Source organism: Gracilinanus agilis, chromosome X (assembly GCF_016433145.1).
Source record: "Gracilinanus agilis isolate LMUSP501 chromosome X, AgileGrace, whole genome shotgun sequence".
In the NCBI taxonomy this organism is placed as follows: domain Eukaryota; kingdom Metazoa; phylum Chordata; class Mammalia; order Didelphimorphia; family Didelphidae; genus Gracilinanus; species Gracilinanus agilis.
This window is the reverse complement of record NC_058136.1, coordinates 78,718,518-78,741,269: the sequence shown is the minus strand read 5'-3', so window position 1 is coordinate 78,741,269 and position 22,752 is coordinate 78,718,518. Positions and strand designations below refer to the sequence as shown.

Here is a 22,752-nt window from a genome sequence, read left to right as displayed (position 1 = left end):
GTGGATTCACAAATGTCTTACAAACGTTTAAAGAACAATTAATCCCAATATTATACAAACTATTTGAAAAAAATAGCTGAAGAAGGCATTCTACAAAATTCCTAAACCAGGATGACCAAAACCAGAGAATTAAAACTACAGGTCACTTATATTGATGAAGATCATACAATAATAAATTATGAATGACTATTACAAATATGAATAACATGGAAATAGGTTTTGAACAATAATACATGTATAACCCAGGGGAACTACTTGTCAGCTCTGGGAGGGATGACAGAAGAGGGGTGGGAAAAAATCGTGAAACATGTAACCATGGAATAAGCAACTTTTGGGGAAAGGAAGTCAACTTTAAGATACCCAGGATAGGAAACCTTTAAAAAGATACAACCAGCTAGAATTTTCTGGGTCTTTCTGTAAATCTAAACTCCTTTATTTTAAAAATTCAGGAAAATTGGGACCTAGAGGATAAGGATGGATTATAAATGGTAAAACTGAGTCAGTGGCAGAGCTAGGCAAAAATTGAAGTTTTCTAAATCTCAGTGAGATCCTGTTCTCTACAATCTACTCTTAATTATAATCTGACAACCAGAGAACCATTAAAGTGGTATCAACAAACAAATAAAAACACATCCAAAAAAACCCTTTTTTTTTTATTTCTAACAGGAGGAAAATAATAAAAATTAAATTAAAAATAAACAAATTCAAGAATAAAGGGTTTCCTATGGGTTTTTTTGAACAAGTTAATCACATTCCAACAATGAGAATTTTTCACTTTTGCAAGATATGAATAAGCAGGAGAGAGAAAAGTACAGAGAGACAGAGATAGGGAGACAAAGAGAGAAAGAGAAAAAAGTGGGAGATGAAAAGAGCAGGAGATAAGCTGAAATGGCTGATTCATCACTAAAGAGAATTTTTTAATAAATCTCTAAGTTTTTAAAACTAAAAGTTATGGAACACAGGAGGTTCCTTTTCCCTGGGTGGATGGCAGAAATTTTTTAAAAATGGATAGACAGAAGTAAAGATAGCATTAGGGGGAGAGAATAGACTATAAAAGGTAAAAAGATAGGGAGGCAAATTAAAGTCTCACCTATTATGAGCCCTATAGAAAAACACTTAAAAATTTTACATAGCCCCTGGTCCAATCTAGTATTCTCTTTTAGAAATTTCCTCTCCACATCCTTGGAACAGTAAGAAAGAGAGAAGCACACACACAAAAATACTGAAAAGCCTCCCATCTCAGGGACCTCAGGAGTATGCCAAGGCATTGAAGTTCAAACATTGTTAACTGTTAGGTGGACCACGGGACCAAAGAAATAAATGAAGAGATGGAGGATGGTCCCCAGGTAGTGTAAACCTTCCTTATTCACCATTTTTATCATCTGGTTCCAAATTGTCAAAAATCCTGCTTTGAAGAACAGAGAGAGAGACAAGAGGAAGTGGGCAGAAGGCAGATGCCAGAGGGACAGGTAGATGACTTCCTTCCCCAACTCCCTGGTCTCATCTCTAAACTATTTTGACTTTGACTAAGACTACCACTTTCCTTGGTCAGTCTAACTGCAGAGACAGCAACATCACTAGGATTATCATCCTCATGTTTCATGTTATCTTCATCTACTGCCACCCTGGCTCGGGGTCTTTTTGGCTCCAGCTGCTCCCTGGATGCATCCTTGAGTTCACCACTCTTCTCTATCTTCTGACGATGCCTTTTTTCCAGGGCTCGGCCCCGGATCCGGGTTCCACCCTGTTCTGCCTTCTCCAGCTGAGGATTAACAGGTAAAGAGAAGGCATATATCTCAGATAACATATAAATATTTTCCACTCTCTGTGGCCTTCAAACCAACCTCACCTCAAGCAGCGTGCGGAGCCGTGTCAAATCCGGAGGACGGCCAGCCTGCAACAACTGCCAGATGCTATGGTTCTCATCCAGTGTCACCTCAAGCAGGTCACCCTCTATCATCAGCTCTTCCAACGGAGCCCGTGCTGCCTCAGGCAGCTCTAGAACTGGACCTTTCAGCTGTGGCAGCAGTGATAAGAGCATATCTAGGTCTGCAAAACCCATGAATGGATACTATGTTCAACAGACATAAAGGGCAACAGAGTCCCTCAAAAGGACATCGCTCTCCCTTTACCCCCACATATCCCAGGATCCCCAAATTCCTACCTGAAAACCCCCCCGGACCAGGCTTCTTGAACTTTGTGGTGCCATCTCCATTTTCCAAAAATGCCTAGGGTATTAGTGACCAGATTGGGAGAAAAAAAGTGAGAGTAGTAAACTGACTCATTCCTATCTACCCCAAAATATCCAAGAGAATCTCCTGCTTTCTCTGACAAGTAACAACTTTCTAGAGGTCAGGGAAACAGGTGAGGTCAGGCAATCTTGGTTTGGATCTCATCTCACCTTCAATTCATTGCTGCTGCTCTCTCTCAGTGGAGCTGGAGCTGGGGTAAAGAGTTGGGCACAAGTAGCCCCAGGTGGAGGTCCAGTTGGCTGCTGAAGCCATTGTCGTAATTCAGCCAAACGAGCCAGCAACACTGCCACATCATGGGAAGCCAAGACCTGGCGTGCCCGACCCTGCCAGCCAATAGCTCGCTCTGTGAGGCACTGCAGAGCTTCACCTTCAGGTAGCCGCACAGGCAACTTCTGCAAGGCCACCAGAAGGGCCAAAATAGTCTCTAGACGGGGGCGACGAGAGCGCATGCAAAGTGGACACAAGAATTTGGTATCCCACTCCCACCATGCCAGTGGAACAGGAGAGATAGGACTCAGTGGTCGAGGTCCACTGGGTCGAGGGGCTGATACACATCTCCCATGGAACCAATCCTGGCATAGGTCACACTGTATAGTCCCCTCCCCCACTGGTGCTCGTCCACACAAACAGTATGAAGAGGCGACATCACCAGATAGAAGTGCTGTTGGGCAAGGCTTGGTCATGTTGGCATGACGAAGATGAAGGATGCCTTCTTTTTCCTTCAATTCACCCTCCTTGAAGGCCAAGATCTATATCAAAAGGAAGAGATATAGATCATTTTAGGAAGCCCAAATCTCACTGAAATCAAATGTTGCCTTGTGTCAGGAGCTATATTCTAATCAACACAGGAAACAAGTGACTTAACAAAAAAAAGTTAGAAATCTTTCTTAAAAACAATTATATAGGGGGCAACTCGATAGCTCAATGGATTGAGAGTCAGGCCTAGAGACGGGAGGTCCTAGGTTCAAATCCGGCCTCAGACACTTTCCAGCTGTGTGGCCCTGGGCAAGTCACTTGACCCCCATTGCCCACCCTTACCACTCTTCCACCTAAGAGCCAAAACACAGAATTAAGGGTTAAAAAAAAATTATATATAGTTTTTATTGTTATTGTCAAAATCTTATTTGCTAAGTTGCTTATCATGAGTATTTATATAAGGAAATGAAAGCCGCCTGTATTTTTGTTGTTTAGACCTACACATCAGTCAAATTTTGAAGTTCCTTGTGACAACCTTGAGTGGAGGCATAAGCCAAAAATAGTTACTTGCATCACTAAAATGCAAGAGAATTATGATTTATTAGTGTATGTAGGATTATAAGGTGCCTCAAATCTAATAGAAAGTATTAAATCCTCTCACTGTGATTTGGGAATAAGAAAAGTATGCGAAGGTAGGAAAAGGAAAAATGCAATCTTCTTATTAAAAACAAAACATAAGGATATATGTTACGATTAAAAATAAAGACTGATATAATAATAGAAATTAATAGTTTAATTAAAGCTATGCTGATAGGGATAAAATCCATTAGATCACGTGCAGATAAGAATTCAAACTTCTGCCTCAGGCATTTTACCTTTTCGTATCTTCCCACCCCCATTTAAATTGTCCTCTGCGTGGAGACGCAGGCATCACTACGCCCAAAGAACCGGAAACGGAAACCCGTTGGACCACAGGAAATGTAGTTTGATAGTTCCCACGTGTCCATAGAAAATATATACTTTTAAATGGCATTTCCAAAATTTCAATTAACATTTAGAATGGCTCAAATGAGATTCAACCCCAAAAAGTCCTTTTTTCCATAAAATAATTCCTTTTTACAAAAGGGTAGATAAGGCTAGTTCTGGTTCCCACTGAAGAGGAAGGTAGTCAAACAATCCTTCTCACCACTGAACCTGGATCCCTAAGGTCCTGTGCAGACAGCCCCAAAAGTTCCGTGTCTGACTTATAAAGCCCCAGTTCTTTTTCCTTCCACCGCTTCCGCTTTATGGTATCTGAGCCAGCATCTGTACATGGACACAGCACCTGAAAGAGCAAAGGACAGAGAAGAAAGCAAGCAGGTTAAAGTAGAAAGAAATCAGACTCCTAGTTACAAAATAGGAGTAGAAGGGAAACAGGAGGAATCACTGGAGGAATAAAGGTTAATGGTGACAAAGGATATAGAAAATGGGAATACTCACCTCAAGAAGAGAGTAGCAGGAATTCTTTTTCAGGAAGGTTTTGGAAGCTTTTTCTCGCCAGGAGTGGGCTGTAAGCACCTGTAGCTCCAGCTGTTTCAATTCTTCTAGCCCAACAGGTAGATCTCGGCCCACAGCCACTAAGCCCTCCAAGTCATCCAGGCAAGGGTAGTGATCACCGTTCTAGGAGAGGTGAGGAAAACTTAGTTACCCTAAGAGCAAAAATGGCTGCCCCTAAGCTTTTCCTCTGTAAGGAGGGATGAAAAGAAGGCTACTCTTTCCTAAGGCCCTTTTCAGTCCCTTTTCAAAGAATATCCAATAGGTTTCTTAAATTTAACTGGTTTAACAATATATCCACCTTCCAATATTCTTGGGCTTCATCACCAAAAACTGGACTTAACTATACCCTCAACTATAGAGAGGAGAGTTGGAATACTTTTTACAATGCTCTTCCAGGTTTTCCATCACTCAGGATCCTCAGTTTCACATATTTATATATCCCACCCAATCAAATTTCTGTTGCTTTTGTCTATAGAACCCCAGGTCACTCCCCTTCCTTCCTCAATAAGTGCAGTACTTGGCTCATAATTAGTTCTTGACCTGACATATTGATTCTATCCCAAATAACAAATCAATCCTCTAACCAATCAATTCCTTAACCTATTCATTATCATAAATTAGCCACACATAAAGATGGTCATACAATAGATGCTGCCATTGCCCACAAAAATGCCATCTCCATGTCAAAAAACTCAGAAATCCCCTTACCTGACTGTAATCTTTTAGCTTATCACCTCTTCCTCTGCCTTTTCTTACAAAGTCTTACTCTTGACCTTCAACATTTTGACATCAGTTCCTCTTTTCCTTATTTTGAAATTTTTTTGCATTACTTGTGAATTTCTTCTTTTTTAAAAAATTTCTTTAGTTAGAATATTTTTCCATGGTTACATGATCCATGATTTTTTCTCACCACCATCTCCCCCCTTCCCAGAGATGACAAGCAATTTGTTCAAAACCAATTTCCATAATATTCATATTTGCAACAGAGTGATCTTTTTAGCCATCAAACCATGTGATCAATCATGTTTTTCTTCTGTGTTTCTACTCCCACAGTTTTTTATCTGGATATGGATTGCATTCTTTCACATTATTTTGAATTCTTAATGAATTTCATTCTCCTCTTGAGTACTTAACCTCATTATAATCGCTGAATCTTACCCAATTTCAGTGTTGGATCACTGACTCTTCATGACCTTCCTTAAACTTCTTAAAAAAGCACTTTTCCTTGGAAAATGAGGGGGTGTCCATTGATTGGGGAATGGCTGAACAAACTGATATCTGTTGGTGATGGAATACTATTGTGCTGAAAGGAATAATGAACTGGAGGAATTCCATGTGAACTGGGTTATTGTGGCATAATAGAATGTAACTGATTTTGCTACTAAGTAGCAATGCACTGATCCAGGACAATCCAGAGAAACTTGTAAGAAAGAACGCTCTTCACATCCAGAGAAAGAACTTTGGAAAGGGAAATGCTTTAGATTAGATATATGCTAGATCATGAAGTGCGATAGGGATGTGATTAGAGTTTTGATGTTAAAGGATCACTGGAATGCAAATATGAATAACATGGAAATGGGTTTTGAACAATGATACATGTGTATCCCAGTGGAACTGCTTGTAACCATGGAAAAATATTCTAAATAAAAATTAAAAAAAAAAAACTCACTGCAGAATCCTCTGAATTCATGAGTCTCTTTCTTCTGGCATCAAAAGAATTTTGAACAAACAAGAACAAGAAGAATAAGAACTATTACTACAACTACAACTAAAAAAAAAAAGGCAATAAAAATCAAACTCAAAAAATATCATAATATAACTCTAAAGCAAATTATGAACTCCTTAGAAAATGTACCATTCTAAAAATGAAGAGGAGAAAATGATCTGGACCACGGGAAGATTCAGGTATGAGTCCATCCCATCCACTCTCCAGGCTCTTTTTTCTAGTCTCTGAGAGACTTACAGAGAATAATGGATTTCCTACTCTCACCTGATTAACATGACAGCATTTCAGGGGTCTTATCTTCCTAGGCTGGCCAAGGTTTTATATTATTATGCAAATCAATAAACTTCACTGGACTTCAGTTAAAAAAAAACATCCAAGCACTTTCCTCTTACTCTCTTATCATTCCATCAAAACTTCACTCTCCAAAATTTCTATTGTTTTTTTCCTCAAAACTCTTTCACTTCTCTATGGCTTCTGAACTCTGGATAACTCTTGACTCCTTCATATTTTTTATCTCTCAGTTTTTGGGTTACAAGTCTAATCTAGTTCTCCTACCTATCTGATTGCTCCTCCTTTGCTGGATCTTCCACCAGATTATGTCCTCTGAGTATAGGTTCTCTATCATGGTTCTCTCTGAGTTCCTCATTTCTTCTCCCTTTATACTACTTCATTTGGTAATCTCATCACTCTCATGTACTTAATGGTCATCTCTATGTTGATAATTCTCAGATCTACCTTTCCTTTTTTTAAGATCTCAAACTGAGTATATAAAAGACATCCCTAAATTCAATATGTTTATAATAGAACTTAATGCTTTTCCTTGTAAACTCTTCCCCTCATCCTAACTTTTCTATTAATCCCAGTTCACAACCCTAAGTCATCCTAGATGCCCTAACTACTAAACCCCACATAAGCAAGTGCTGCCAAAGTCAGTTAATTTCACCTTGCAAGCATTCTCCAACAGGTCCCTTTTTCTTCTCAAACACTATCCTCAAACCTGGGGCAGGCCCTTATCACCTCTCAACTGGACTATTGTAATGGTCTAAGATGGGTCTATCTGCCTCAAATTTCTCCCCACTCTATTTTCCATAATGATTTTCCTAAAGTATAAATCTTTTTATGTCACCATTACCCCTCCTAAACTCCTTATTCAATAAACAACTGTAACTCCAGTCTAGATCAGTGATGAAAAACCTTCAGCACAGAGGTGCCAAAGGCGGCATGCAAAGTGCTCTCTATAGGCTCATGCACTACCACCCCTTCTCCAGAGTGTGTTACCACTAGAAAGGCAGGGGGACTCAGATGGAGCTGCTCCCTCCTCCTCTTCACCATACCTAAAATTTTTTCAATTCCCCATCCCTCTGCCCAGCAGCCCAAGGGCAGGTCACAGGTGGCAGAACTGGAGGGATGCAGAGCATTTGAGTCCCCTCCCCCTCTCTACACTCTCTGAGGACATTCCTCACTTCACCTGCCCCTCTGCCCAACAGCCTAATGAGAACTCTTAATCCCTCCACTATGCGAAGTAAAAGGGTGGCAGGGTATGCTCAGCACTCAGTGGGAAAGCGGGCACAGCACATGATCTTTAAAAGGTTTGCCATCACTATCCTAAAGGAACAAATACAAAATACTCTAGTTGGCATTCAAAGCCCTTCGTAACCTAGCTCCTTTCTGCCTTTGCATTTCTCTTTATACCTTTCTTCATTCTTCCATTCAAGGACAATGCTGCCCATCTATTCCCTAAACTGAATATTCCAGCTTCTAGCTTCAGGAATTTTCTTTTTAGGAATTTTCTTTCTCTTCATCTTTACTGATTTTCCTTTCCTGGCTTCCAATCCTAAAATCCCATCCCAACCACTATTAATTCTAATGCCATCTTTTTATTTACTCTATCCTATATAATTTGCAGTCTCCTCCACTTATCTTTGATCACTTTTTGTATCCTAGTACTCAGCACAATGCCCACCATATGTTAGGTACTTAAAAAAAATGCTAGATTTCCCCTTACTGAAAACCATCATTTTTCTTTCTTAAACATTCCAAGATAAGATAATAACAATAGCCAAGTTTTCCAACTTGAATTTGAGATGCCTCTGGTGAGTTGGCTGGATAGCTCAGTGGATGGAGAGCCAGACCTAGAGACAGGAGGTGCTAGGTTCAAATCTAGCCTCAGACATTTCCCAGCTGTGTGACTCTGGGCAAGTCACTTACCTCCCAATGCCCAGGCCTTAACTGGCCTTGGAACCAACACATAGTATTGATTCTAAGACGGAAGGTAAGGGATTAAAAAAAAAAAAAGAATTCTCATTCCCCATGAGAGCCCAACTTAATACAGAGGAAGATAAGATACACTCCTTACCTGGATTTCATCTACATCCGCAATCCATGCCCGAGCCTTGGAAAGGGCATCTTTGAGTGCCAGGATGTTGGGTAGGTGTACAGGAATATTTTCTGCCTCATGAATGATGGCCTCCAACATGGCAGGAGGATGTTTTTGCCTGGGTAATATATAAAGGGCTTATATTAAAGTTCCTAGAAATCATATAGCCAGTCTCCTAGATGGGGAGAAAGGAAGACAAGCTTTTTTGGTCTAAGATGTGTGGAAGAAGTGGTGTAAAGAAAAAGAATATGTCTAAACAGGACTGATACAAGTAGAGTGTGCAAGGAAAGAAGAAATGTTAGGGTCTGAGGTGAACACAGAAGACTTAAGAAGGAAAAAAGGCTTCATTATCAGGGTAGAAGATAAGACATGAGAACAGATACAACAAAGTGTAGGGAAAAAGATGATTGTGAGTGGTGGCTAAAATAGTAAATAATAAATGAGAGAGAGATGAAAAAGGAGTAGAGGCAATAATGTTATACCTAGCTTCTAAACAGAGATGGGCCTTTTCTTCCCAGCGTTCAGCAATGGTAAGTAGCTCCTGAAGCTCAGCTCGAGCCCTGTCTACAGCAGGGCTGGGTGCTACACTAGCACCCAAAGCCAGCAGTCTCCTCATAACTGCTAATGTGCCTCGCTGAGCAGGGGGAACTAGAGTTCGCCTCACTTCCTCCAGCCAGTAACCTTGTTGCATTTGTTGCCTCAGGTGCTTGGCCTCAGGAACCTCTATTCCCAGCTGCTGACTCCTCTCTAGTAGGTCTGGAAAGAGGGACAAGCTGGCAGGTAATGTAGTCAGAGCTTCCTGTGCCTCAACCTGGAAGGCCTTTGCTCTTTCTAGGATATCCTGTAAGATGGACAAGAAGTGTCAGCTATTGATCAAGGAGACAATCCCAATCAAATCCCCATAAAATTCCTACTAATCCTTCAAAATATTTTTCAAATGCCTTACTTTGACATCTCCAATCTGATGCATAGCACAGGGCAAGTTGCTCATCTGCTCAATGAAAGCCTGTAACTCTTCTAGGGTTAGCTGAGGAGAATCTACCCTATATATTAGTAGGAGAAAAAAAGATCATCAAGTTTTCATCTGTTTCTTTGTATGTTTTTCTCACTGTCTATAATTAGCCTAGTCACTCTCATCTTGTCCTTCAACGTATCTTCAGAAGTATTCTTTATAGCCCAGGGCATATCAATGGAGTGAACTTTTACCTTGGAGTTTCTATGGTTCTTACATCAGTTCAAGTGGCCAGGTAGCATTCTCCACAAGACCTTTGGTTATTAATTTGTCCATTTTGCTACTCTTTATCTCTGACTCTGAAAAGTTCTGCCAATAAACCTACTTCATGTCTCCTGGGCTCTATTCTCTACCTACTTAGATGATAGTTTTGCTCTCTTTTCTTTGGTCTCCTATATTCCACCCACTTAGAGGACTACAAAATCATCTCCCCATTTTCAGTTATATATACCCGTGTTCCTGAATGCTGACCAAGCCCAAGGCTTGGGAAATGCATTTCTCAGCTTGGCTCAGGCAATTCTTCAGCCGCTGAAGAAGCTCACTTTGGGGAAAGTGACGCTCTCGAGCCTCTGACTCCAATGCTCTTAGCTCTTCAAGACCTGAGAAAGGAGGAGTACTAGGTATGTTTGAACCTCAACTCAATCTTGTCTCCTTAGCATTCCATTCATTTTCTGGGGAAGAGTTTAGGGATAGGGGATATGGTCTAATTGTCACTCACTGCGCTTCCGCCCATCCTCTAGCTCTAGGGCCACTCGAACTTTGCTAGCCCAAGTATCAAAGGATTCAGCCCGAATTTTCAATTTATGCAACATAGCAGGAAGTTCATCCAGGGTATATCGGTACCTGGATAGAAAAAAACAGCACAAGAAGTCATTCATGTTATCTTGTCTTGATTACTTGTATTTCCCTATAGACCCAACCTGGCCTCACCGTAAATACTGTTTGCTTCGAGGGCACTTGCAGAGGTCATCAATGTGGGAGAGGCAAACAAGACCATCAGGGCAGTCATAACAAGCCAACGCTGACAGAAAACATGTTGTCTTACATTTGGCACACTGGCGCTCATCATCTGGGAGCAGCTCAAAGGCTTCACGCTCTGCCTCTGTGATGCCCTGGGGTATATGAGTGATAGCATATTCAAATCCAGAAACCTTCAAATGCCTTTACACAAAAAACTGCATTCAAGAAGGAAATGCTTAAAAAATGCTTTGCCAATAATTTATACAATAATTCATCAAATCACTCATCTCAGTGCTAACGGGAGTTAAAAAAATTTGTAACAGGGGGAGGAGAAGTTTCAAGGACTTTTTCTTAGAAAAGCCATTTTATTACTCATACCAAGTGATTTGTTTATTTAAAAAAAAAGGTAGGATTCCTTAATTTCTAGAGAATTACTTTTTTTTATTCCTTCACAAAACATTTACCTTCTCAAGTAAGGCCTTCCGTAGCTGTCGTTCCTCTTGCACCATAATAAACATCTCCTTATGTACTGCTGCTGCCAAATTCAAGTCCAGTTTTTCAGGGGAAGCAGCCATCTTACAAATGAGCTCCTCATGAGAAAAGACACAGTAACGCCGAAGTCGCCTGTAGTGTTCAATGCACTGACGTCCTGCAGGTAGCTGACAATAGGGGAACACCATGTGGTAAATTAAAGCCATGTTATCATAGAGGTTTTCATTTACCTGTCTGAGACCCAAACTCAGTTTCCCCACAACTAATTCCCTGCTCACCCAATCGGCAGTGCAGAAATTCACAGCTTCAGCAAAGTTGTAGCCTTGGTTGAAGCCACTATGGTAAGCACGGGGAAAGGTAATGACAAATTCTCCTGCACACTGGTTTGTTCGGACAACCTAAGGAAATGACAGTCAAAAAGTATATAACACACATATCTCCATGTATGCATAAATATATATACACACATATACACACACACGTAAATAAGAACTTGGAAGTTGAGTTTCTGTATGAAGAGCTAGACTATAGTAGCAATCTAGTTAAATAGCATCACCCCTATCATCCAGAACTTCTCAATTTGAGAAGGCAGATATGCCACATATTCTTGGTAAAGCACATCTTCTAAGTCAATTTTCAATTTATGCTGTCCTCTGTATCACCTAAATCAATGTGAAGAATCTTATCTCTGTAGACAAGGAGACCATTGGGACATGAGGACTAAATGAATCTGTTTTTTAAGACTTTTTATGCCTAAGTGCAAATGTCACTGTAAATGTGCATGTCCTCAGGAAAGGGTAAAATGCTTATAGCACAACAGAGAATTGACAGTCCTCACTCTCTGAGACATATGGAAATAGGGAGGTGTAAATTTAATCAAGAAAACAAAATAGAGACTAGAGCAGTAATGGAGAATCTTTTAGAGACCAAGTGCCCAAACTACAACTCGTCATGCTGCATGAGTCTCCTGCCTTACTTGGCAGAGAGACAGGTTATAAGAGAAATGTCCTCAAAAGCACCTGGAAAAGGGTAGGGGAGGCAGCCTCCTCTAGCATGCATGCCATACGTTCACCAACACGGTACTAGACTATACACTTAAAAATACATAGCCTAATATCTCTAGGGCAAAAGTAAAAAGTAACACTAGGAGAGGTAACTAAACTGTGAGTGAAGCTGGAGCTGAAGTCAATAGGGCTAAAATTTAGACCTTAAAGAGGCAAAAATCTTTCTCTTTCAAGAAATAGCCACTGAAAGAAGTACTATCCAACATTAAAAGAACAATTGAGAGAACCATTCACTCACTTCATATTCTTTTCCTTTTGAGAATATTTTATATTATTTTGTACTTACTTTGGGTTTACTTACTTGTCTTGACTTGTATCCAATTAGGTCCCTAGATTTCCAAAGAAAGGTATTAAGACAACACATATCTTTGTTTTGTCTCTAGTGACTAGCCATAAATCTTGCACATGATAAATTCTTAAAAAAGGGTAACTGAAGAAAGGAAATAGGAAGTGGTAGTTTTACTTTTAACCCTGTCATTCACTATTAATCAGTGCCAAGTTCTCTGAAACCCCATGTTGCAAGTGAAACAGGTGACTCAAGGATTCTTACTACTCTACAACATTATGAGTTTTATCTTCCCAAGCAGTAGATTGGGTACTTCCTGATGACCATGCTGTGGGAAAAACAGAAAAGAGAAAGAAAAGAAAAAACCAATAAGAATGAGTGGCAGGGAAAGGAGGAAAGCATGGGAGTTGTGACACTGACCGGCACTCCATGTAACATGAGGGTATTGGGATTCATAAGAGTAACCAACTGATGAAGGAGATCAGGTTGGCTGTCAAATAACTCAGGTGTTAACTTCTTCATCACTTCTTCCAAGTGTTCAGCTGCAAATGAGGGTACTCCATACCATGTCTTTGGTTCACCCCTGACAGGAGAAAAGTTACACTGATACAAGTCCTACTTAAGCTTTTACTCACTGACTTCAAGAGTTTGACTGCCTGCTTACCAGTGAAGATAATTGATAGAGTAGCTCCAATGGTCCTCAATGTGCCAGCAAAAAGCAGAAAAGACCATGCCCACATATAGCCAAGGAACCTTCATGCCAGAAATGTCAGCATTGATGTGACATAGGACTGACTGCTCAAGAACAGGCATTACATTCAGGTTCCAGCCACTAGCTGCATACTCCTGTAGAAAAGGAGACAGGTTCATATGAATCTTGGAAGTAAAATGAGACTCAAAGAGCAAATGTAAGGAATGTGTTTTGAAGCTCAAAGCACCAGATAAATGTAAATTATTGTATTGTAGCTTCTCTTATAAACAGATTCACATGCTTTTAGTCATGAATAATATCAAATTCAATATTGAAATAATTGCCTCAAGTTCAACACTATTTCCATTAGTTCTCACTGCCTTCTTTAAAAACTATCTTCTTTCCAATTCTTGTGACAAAGGATAAGATTAAGCATAAGTCTACCTGATGACTTCAATTACAAACTTATAGACCTATGTTTTCTTGGTTTGTTCTAACTCATATAAAACCTAGAAGATTTCTCCTCATATTCATAATTAAGGGTAATACCTCTTCCTCATGGGATAAATGCCTCTTGCTATCATTGATGGGGAAACCACTTCCAAATTCCTTGGAATGGATGTCAGCTCCATACTCCACAGTCACATCCTCCTCAATGCTATTCACAAGCCGCCAGAACTCCTTCTCTACCAACTCTGTGGGTACCATCTGGGGAGGGAGCAAGAGCAGAATATGTATAAATTTGTACATAAGTTGTATGCTGTGTGCAAAACAACATGATGAAAACATGACAAAATCCTTGGGTTTTAGAGCCATAATTGGGAGGGGAAATTGGGATTCAAATCTCCTTCCCCACTTCTTTTACCCTCTGAAAATTATCTGACCCATACCACCTACATGTACAGGCATATTGAAGTAATCAGACTTGAAAGTGTCAGCCATCTCGCCAAAGCTTTGAAGTGTATATTCCCTTGTGGCCTGTTCAAAGCCAAATGCTTCTGGAGGTCGCTTACACTCCTGAAACAAGAGAATCACAAGATAAAGGATGTAGCAATAACAATCTCCTGCAAATATCCTCATTCCAGCAAGAATGAATATGTCTCCCTAAAAAGCTGGGATTCATAACTTTTCACATACAAATATGTCTTAGCATGAATGCTTTCTTTCAGTTTGCTTAATTCTCAAAACCTACTTCCCCCTCACCTATCCTTATAAATAAAAATTACTCTTGAAGGATTATTGCTAGATTTATAAGCATTCATTAGAAAGAGAAAGAAAGAAAAAGAATTGCCAGTCTTTCTAACTTAAGGTAAACAAATTTGGTCTCTCATTACAGCCAGTCCAGTTTGCTCCAAGCCTGGTGCTTGCCAGAGATCAAGAGATAAGAGAGCTCAGTGAAAAAGGGAGTTATAGAAATAAAAAACAAAACAAAAAAAACCCCACACCGATCAACTCTACTTTTCATGCTGGCTTTTCAAACCTAAGCTCCTCCCCCAAGATCCTTCCTGCCAATAAGCCTGTGCCAGATAAATGACTCTCTGATTCCTATGTTCATCTACTGAGGTACATGAGATTAAAGCTGGGATGGAGATCCTTAGATATTTTATTTCACATAATCCCCATATTTGATTCTTTGGGAGACTAACATGTTAAGTCTCTTCATTTTTGACCATCCAGGAGATTATTAACATGTCAGTCTCCCCAGGGAATCATTCCACATATGGAATCCACATTTTGGATCTTCTCACCGAAAGCATAAAAGCACAAAAGATATTGTACTTTTCATGGAGGGAGTTACTACAATTTGGGTAATAATAATATAAAAAGAGAAGAGAGAAAGAAAAATGATTATATGCACACTGAGACAAAAAGCAATTTAGGGACATTCCCCTTTTTTGGCACAAATGTGGAGGACTCAAACACTTCCCCCTCCCCCCCCACTCCACCCAGTTCATTCATTATATCCTAAGGTTCACTTTGAATTTCCTAATGCAGTGTTTGATTTCTGCAAGTATCTTCTCCAGAAGACCTGTTTTCCCGGTTTAGGATACTGGCGATTATCTATTCCTAAAATTACTTTTAAAAAAATCTTAATGGACTTCTCCACTAGCAGCAATGTAATGATCCAAGGCAATTCTGAGAGACTTATGAGAAAGAGCTCTATCCACATCCAGAGAAAGAACTGTGGGAGTAGAAAGACAGAAAAAAAAACAACTGCTTGATCACATGGTTCACTGGGGAGATGACTGGGGATGTAGACTCTATCACTCTCATGTAAACATTAACACGGAAATAGGTCTGGATCAATGACATGTGTAAAACCCAGTGGAACTGCTCAATGGCTACAAGAGGAGGGTGGGAAAAGGAGAGGGAAAGAATATGGATCATTTAACCACAAAAAAGTTCTTAAAAAATATTCTAAATTATTTAAATAAACTTTTAAAAAATTTTAAGACTTTGTACTTTTAGGGTTAGGTTGTATGAAGTAAACCTCCATCCCAGCTATAATCCAAAGCACTCCAGTAGATGAACATAGGAATCAGAGTTAGTATCTAACATGAGCATCTGGTACAGGCCAGACAGTGGGGAAATCAGATGGCAAATCACTGGCCAATGGAAGGATCTGGGAGGAGGAACTTGGGTTTGAAAAGCCAACACTGTCTCTGGACTGACACTTTTCTCTTAGTCCTTATCTGATCTCTTGATCTCTGGCAAGTGGCAGAACCTGTTTAGCTATGATGGGGGACCAGATTTTTATCTTAAGTTATAAATTCTGGAAACCCTATTTCTCTCTTTCTTTCTTTTTACTAATAAATGCCTATAAATCTAGTAATGTCTCCAAGATTAATTTTTATTTATAACTTTATATTATATTATAATTACATATTATATTATAAACTATATATTATATATGCAACTATATCCAGCAAGATGTATCACTACAGATCACAGACTGAATCTCCAAAAAGAAGGTACCATACCGCCATGACACACTTTGGACAACGCCAACTCCCTTTAGGGATTTCAGGAAGAGGTGGCAACAAGCAGAAAATGTGGTAATTGTCATCACAGCCATCACATAGCAGAAGTTTGTCATCTTCATCCCCCCGGGTACATATCCGACACACATATGAGTCAATCTAAGGAATCAAGAGTGACATAGGAACTCCTGTCCATCCATGTTCCATCTAGTCACCAAAGCTACTTCTTTCTAATAACCTACTCTATGTCCGTGCCTATTCCAACATGCATTTAAGTAAATAATATCAGAAATGAAAGGGATTTGAAATAGTGCTATCACATGCCAGGATTTCTCCTATCATGTTATGATAGAGGATAATTATTCAACCTAAAATAGCCCAGTTCACAGATCTAATTATTAAATTTTTCCTCATAAGACTATGGAATGAATCTGTTGGTTCATTATACTGGTATAAATAAATAGTCCCTAGAGTAAGGATCCTCACTGTGTCAATGCAAGCTGTCATTATCTATAACTTATTTCAGTGAATTGCCTAGATCTCAGAGACAGTCAGTATATGTTCAGTCACAGAACCACAGTTTGCCAATGATGGAATCTGAACTCAGATTTTTCTTGGCTTCAAGAACTGGCTACCGAACCACTATAATAGGCTCATTTTCCCACACATCTGTAGCCCTCATCAATTTTTATCACGTAGAACAAGCCATTCCCTTTTCCACATAAATTTTCAAAGTTCCTACTCTCAAATCTTTCTGTACTGATTTCCTGTACTCTATCATGGGAATAGCAAAAGTTTTCACACATAGACTTGGATCTTTTTACCTAATGTTTTGTTTTTCCAGAATATTAATGAAAACCTTTAATTAATGAGGAGTATAATCAGATCTTAAAACTCTTTATATTTCAACTTGTCCCTTGTTAAAAGGGATGTCTATTGGGACATAAGTCCTTGCCAATGTTAAATTGTTCATGATTTTAGAAATGAAAATGAAAAGAAAGGTGATATATCTAACTTGTAGCTGAATCTTTAATGTCTTATCTACTACACAGGAATTTATTTACCTTAATAAGGAAGAACTGTATGACTTTTCCATTTCCACATACTAAGTTTTTAATAAATGCCCATATATCTCTTCATTACGGTGGTGGTGAAGAGGAAATGGATTCTACCATTAACTGTGTTATAACAAACTGGTTTACCTGCTGCCCTTTTTAAGGCTCTGTGTGTTTGACATGTATAATAAAGAAGTGAAACTTGATCTGTGAAGTCAATCTCTTATAGTTCTATATAGACTTGTAGAGGTAAGTCCTACCACTTCAGCTCTTTTGAGTTCCTTAATTATTAACTCTAGTTGATCTAATCACCCTTCATTTTCCCCAACAACAACAACAACAAAAAAAAAGAGGTTGAAATTACATACAAACTGGGCATTACTGTGGTTCCTCCGAAGGCGCATTGTCATTTTGGTACAGGGCTCCAGATTATGAATCAGCTCCTCCTTTCCGTCAAAAGTTTTGGGGAAGGATGTCTCTATCTTCAGATCTACGCTTGATTCCTCTTTCACCACCACTGTGGGAGGACATTCGGGTCCATCTTTATCCTGAGAAGCTAAGAAAAGTAGGACAAGTTCTTATACTGGTCTCTCAAAAGCAGACTATGATATCCCCATGGGATTAATTATTTCTCATCCTTTCTGCCTAAAACTTACCCTTCTTCCTAAGACTTTTTTCTTTTGCCATTAGACCAAGGCCCATCATTTTCGGGCCAGCTCCATAAATCTGCAATTTCTTCAGTTCTGGGTTCTTCTCAATATCTTCCTCAGTAGGTTCTGGCTGCAAGGGAGAGAGATTTCTAGGTGACAGCATTTGTTGTCCAGCACAGTTTGTCCTCATCCCAGAAAAAATTTTGGTGGAATAGGCCAGGTAGAAAAACTGTAAAACTCCGACCATGATCTGAGAGAATAACTGGGATACTTTAAATCTCTAGCTAGATAGAAAGGTATATGAAGATATCATCAGTTTTTTCTAATCAGCAACAAAGCAAAGTAGAACCCTCCCAACCAAAGAGTACACCACATAAAGGCACATCTCCAAGAACAAAAGATTTAACTACACAGTTGTACAATATGAGTTCAGACTGTTTTCTGTTTGAAGATCTTGAGAATGACTCAGGAAGATGAAGTTAAGGACTCAAAAAGAACATTTTTTTAAAGTTCTGTTGGGTTAAGGTGGAAGAGAGTGAGACACTCACATCAGGTTGTAGCCTTTTAGCACGTCGACCATAAGTATTGAATTTAGAGGGCTGCACAGACTGACGCAGAGGGATGCTGTGGGGTTTGTATTCCTTGTCCTTCTCACTGTCAAATGGACGTGTATTACACTGCTGGAGAGTATAAAGAGAAAAAGTAGATGGAGTTATTTATACCCAAAAAAAATTAAGATCACATATCCAAATCAATGATGTAATGAATAAATGTTTGGCTCTGGGTATTGCCTTGACAAATACTGAGTGAAAAAGAAGCTATGCAATAGTATTATTAATTATATCAAATTTTTATAGAAAATGCATCATAAAACATCAAGTTAGCACAAGAAAAGAATAGGTAAGGTCTGGAGTAGGATTACTTTCAGAAAAAAAAACTTAGTAGATGCACAAAAAGACAGGTCCCATGAATTGGATCCCCATGTGATAGAGCCAGAGATTCTCTCCCTGCCTCTTTTCTTTACCACTAGGTTGGCTCCAGACTGGTACATCTCATATGGGTAGATAATTCGCTCATAATGAGAACGCAATAGGGAACCAATGTTTTTGCCAGCTGGGTAATTGAGGCGTTGGGCTACACGAGCCCAACGACGATCTTTGCTGATGGCCTCATAGCCTCCCTCTTCCACCACAATCTAAAAAGATAAAAACAAACAGGTTCACATTTAGCAATGTTGAGCTTATGATGTCAGAGAGTTCAACACTTAGCAGGCTGGTCAAATTAGAAGACAAAATGAGAGATATACTTTGCTGAGGCTGTAGAGATCCAGGATATGCCGCTCCACATTTGGGATCTTCAAGGAAGAGCCCTGTATCTCCCAAAACTTAGCAATCTGGTCCAAGTAGTTGAGCTTCACTCTAGTCTGGGCCTGAGAAAAGAGGCAAGTTTGAGCAATGCTCTACCATATTTTGCAGGTTTCTTCCAAGGAGATCTTTATGTGCAAGATATCAAGAATCTGAAGGTCAGTCTAATTTAGAGATAGGTAATTCCCACCTGGTATGACTTTATGACAAAGGGCAAATTTATGACAGCAAAATTGGTCTGCTTGTTCCATACAAAGAAATCCATCTTTTAGTTCCACAACTTTGTTGTTAATGCCCAATTAATATATACATAAAGCACCTACTATGTGCTTGAGTTACTACTCAAGTTATAAAGACAAAAACAAAATCCCATGCTTTCAAAGAGCTTAAATTTTAAGGATGAGACTTTATACAAAGACACAAAAGAATAAGTGATGAGGTTGAAGGCCCTGATGGCTAGTATAAGAGACAATGTGTATTATAAATGTAAATTCTGAATTTAGGAATGTAAATATCAGAGATTCTAATATGTAAATATACTGGAAAGGTAAAAAGCAGGCAAGTTGTAGAGGATTTTAAGTGTCAAACATGTTTAATCCTAAGAAGAAATAAAGAGATCTATTAGGGCCGAGAAGATAATGACATGGTCAAAACTGCCATTTAGGAAAATCACTTTGAAGAACGGCTGTGCCCTCAATAATAACGAGTAATTATAGAATATAAGGAGTTGTGGGGAAAATTAATCAACCATTCAATATATATTAAATACCCACTTTATGCCAGGCACTGTGGCAATCATTGGAAAAATAATGTTTAATAGCGAGGGCTTTGATTATCTCTGGGCTATCTGGTTTAGCATTTCTAACAGCACTACCAGTAGGAATTTAGGGAAGAGCACAGAAGCAGATATTCAGATTTAGAGTTATTTCTATGGAAAATAATAAAGTTAACAAAAGATTTCAGAAAAAAAAAGTCAGAAAAATGCACTCTCCTTATCTCTATTCTTTGAGAAGAAATTTTTCTTGAACTCTCACAATTTACTAGAAAGAAGTTAAATCAAATTCAAAAGGACTAAAATCTTTAGTGAGTCTAGTGGTTCTGAAAGACCTAGATTTTGGGAATATTTATAATAGTAAACTGCAAAGGACTAAATAAAAAAGGTAACATCAGGAAAGAGTTTTTTAAAAGAGCATACTTTGCTTTTGGCAAATAATAAAAAATGCTAGAAGCCTATTTATAGTCACTTAAAACTGAAAAACCAAAAAGAGTTGGCTTACCTGGACTTCGTTGCTATTAATATAAGTTTTTCTCAGTGCTGCTGACTATTAAATTTCTCAAGCTGTCTTACCTCTAATTCATTCAATCTTTGGATTCTTGGAGTGAATCTGAAGTTGTCTACTTCCACAGCAAAAGGTGGCTGCCAGTCCTTGGAATGATAAAGGAAGAAAAAAAAAATTAAATGTAGTTGCTTTGGAAAACTTGTGACTTATGAGATTTGGTTGTAGCCAGAACATATTAGTGGGATTTTTTTCTTTTTTTTTTTAAGTCTATTAGTTTTTAGTTTTTACAGGGAAAAATATCTTCTAATAGTACTGTGTAATATCATGTTCTTTTAAAGTTTTTTTCTTGTTGACAAAATCACTGGTTAAAAATTAGGAATTTGACCTTGCCCTGATATGACATAAAAGTACGATTTTAAAGGGAATGTGAAAGTTTTATAGTTTTCTATGTTCATAAAACGGCATTTTAAATAAGAGGCTTTTGTCAAATAGGCTGGCTACAAGATATCTTGGCAGTTAAATTTTTCAGGGCTGATGGGGTGTTTTATTTATAATAATGACATTTTTAGGTATAATCAGTAATATTAAGTACTACAGAATTCATAAGGTAATTTTTTATGGAATTGCTTAAAGTTGTGTTACACATATAAAATGCATTTGCAATTTTGTGTATTTGCAGGGGTATATTCCTAGTTGAAAGCTGAGAAGTGTTTTGTTCTTATACATTGTTTAAGTTTTAAAGTTTTTTTCAAAGGTAACTTTTATCTTCCTAAGGAATTTTTTGCTATTTTTTAATCTTATGTATTTCCACTGGCTAGTTTTCAAGTTTAATAGTTAAAGAACTAGGTAATTTTTAAATTAAAAATTAGTTTGTGTTGCTTTTCTGGGTGGGTTCTTCATAAATGTGGGAATTGCTTAAAACCAAGTATACGAGGTTTTAAATTTTCATCTGAGCCTTAGTTTGTGTTGCTTTGGTGGGGATGTTTTTAAGGTTAATTTTCTAAGGCTTTTTAATGTAATTTTCTGGTGATATTTAGTTTTTCATTTTTGATTCTGGGTTTTTTTTCATGTGTTTACAACATAACGTCACAGTGCCCTGAAGCACTGACGGTTAGAGCTATTAGATTTGTGACATTAAAAAAAAACATTTTAAGTTGGCTACCTTTTTAAAAAATGTCGACTTTTTTCTCCTTGTTTCTTTTTTGCTTCCTTTTTTTTTTAAAATAAGGATTCCAAATATTTTGGTGTTTTTTTCCCGTGTTTTTTTCTTAATTAAAAAAATGATGTGGTAGGCCTCTGTAAAAATTTTAAAGGTGTTCTAATTCCTACTTGAAAATTTTGAAAAAATAACTAGACAATATGCTTTCTAGCCCTTTTCTACACACCAATTTGCCCAGATTATTAAAAATCTTACCGCTGGCGGCCGGATCTTGCAGATCCCGGACTTCTCGGCGATGGGCCGGATCTTGGCGATGTAGCCCAGCGGGTCCTGGAATTCAGCCCAGCTCGGCTCGAAGACGGGGCATTCGGGCGGGGGCGCGAAGTCCTCAGAGCCAGTTTCCATAGTGGCTTTGATGATAGCTTTCCCAACTCTTCTGGTTTTTTTTTTTCTTTTAATAAAAAATTTTTTGACGTTCTCTAACAACGTCGCTTAAAATTTCCTGTCGCCGCCATTTTGAGTTGCTGCAGCAACCTCGTCACCGTCTTCGGGATTCGTCCGCCTACCTCTCGCGTTCTCATCTACAAAACATTTGAAATACCAAAAATAATCTCCTCCCCCTAAATATTTAAAGTAAGTTGCTTTGTGATTCTTCTTTTCTACACAAAGTTAAAAAATTTAAGCTAGAGAAATTCACTCTCACCTATAATTGCGCAAGGACACGTTCGTGACGGAGAGGGCGGGACCCAAGACCCGGAAACAAAATCATTTTGGCTTAAAGAAAAAATTGTTAAAAGATTCTCAGATGTAGCAACAATAAGAATGTTTAGAAATACATTCCGAGAATAAACTAAGCCTCAACGAAAACTACACTAGTACCAAATACTAATTTTATAACAAAAAACATCCCCAAATCTTCCCGAAATAATATACCAAATTGCAAACCAAAATACAATATGCCATTACATTTTTTAAAGTTCTTAACTTTAACATGTCCCCCAAAAATTATATTAAAAGAAAAATTCCCCCAAAGGTAGAAAATCACTAGATTTTTTATTCTTACCATAAACAACGTAATTCCTCCAAACTATAGAACTCTGAATTACCACTTCTTACCAAATTATCAAATTTGAATTACCAAAAACAAACTGAAATGTACTCCTTTAATTTA

At 38.5% G+C, this 22,752-nt stretch overlaps 1 protein-coding gene across 1 annotated transcript; it reads right to left on the bottom strand.

Moving 5' to 3' along the window:
* Positions 1 to 250: 250 nt before the first annotated feature.
* LOC123253580 (lysine-specific demethylase 5C-like) lies at positions 251 to 22,310 on the bottom strand. Its single transcript, XM_044682751.1, has 26 exons — positions 21,837 to 22,310; positions 20,491 to 20,568; positions 19,085 to 19,207; positions 18,803 to 18,973; positions 18,327 to 18,458; positions 17,785 to 17,908; positions 17,497 to 17,684; positions 16,074 to 16,232; positions 13,990 to 14,109; positions 13,642 to 13,800; positions 13,066 to 13,247; positions 12,822 to 12,984; positions 11,330 to 11,449; positions 11,024 to 11,218; positions 10,530 to 10,711; positions 10,318 to 10,442; positions 10,051 to 10,198; positions 9,534 to 9,630; positions 9,070 to 9,428; positions 8,567 to 8,705; positions 4,428 to 4,607; positions 4,135 to 4,272; positions 2,402 to 3,001; positions 2,165 to 2,228; positions 1,850 to 2,049; positions 251 to 1,762 (listed from the first exon to the last, which is right to left on the bottom strand). Exons 1-26 carry the CDS (start codon positions 21,984 to 21,986, stop codon positions 1,397 to 1,399), a joined length of 4,662 nt encoding a protein of 1,553 aa, XP_044538686.1. The 5' UTR covers positions 21,987 to 22,310; the 3' UTR covers positions 251 to 1,396.
* Between the last annotated feature and the right edge of the window lie 442 nt (positions 22,311 to 22,752).

What these genes read in the sequence shown, in the direction of transcription:
- LOC123253580 (XM_044682751.1), bottom strand. Translation starts at nt 21,986, where the DNA reads ATGGAAACTGGCTCTGAGGACTTCGCGCCCCCGCCCGAATGCCCCGTC. An exon ending in GCAAGATCCGGCCGCCAGCG is followed by an intron (nt 20,569 to 21,836) that starts GTAAGATTTTTA and finishes TATCATTCCAAG; the next exon opens with GACTGGCAGCCACCTTTTGC. An exon ending in CGGATGTAGATGAAATCCAG is followed by an intron (nt 4,608 to 8,566) that starts GTAAGGAGTGTA and finishes CACCTCTCCTAG; the next exon opens with AACGGTGATCACTACCCTTG.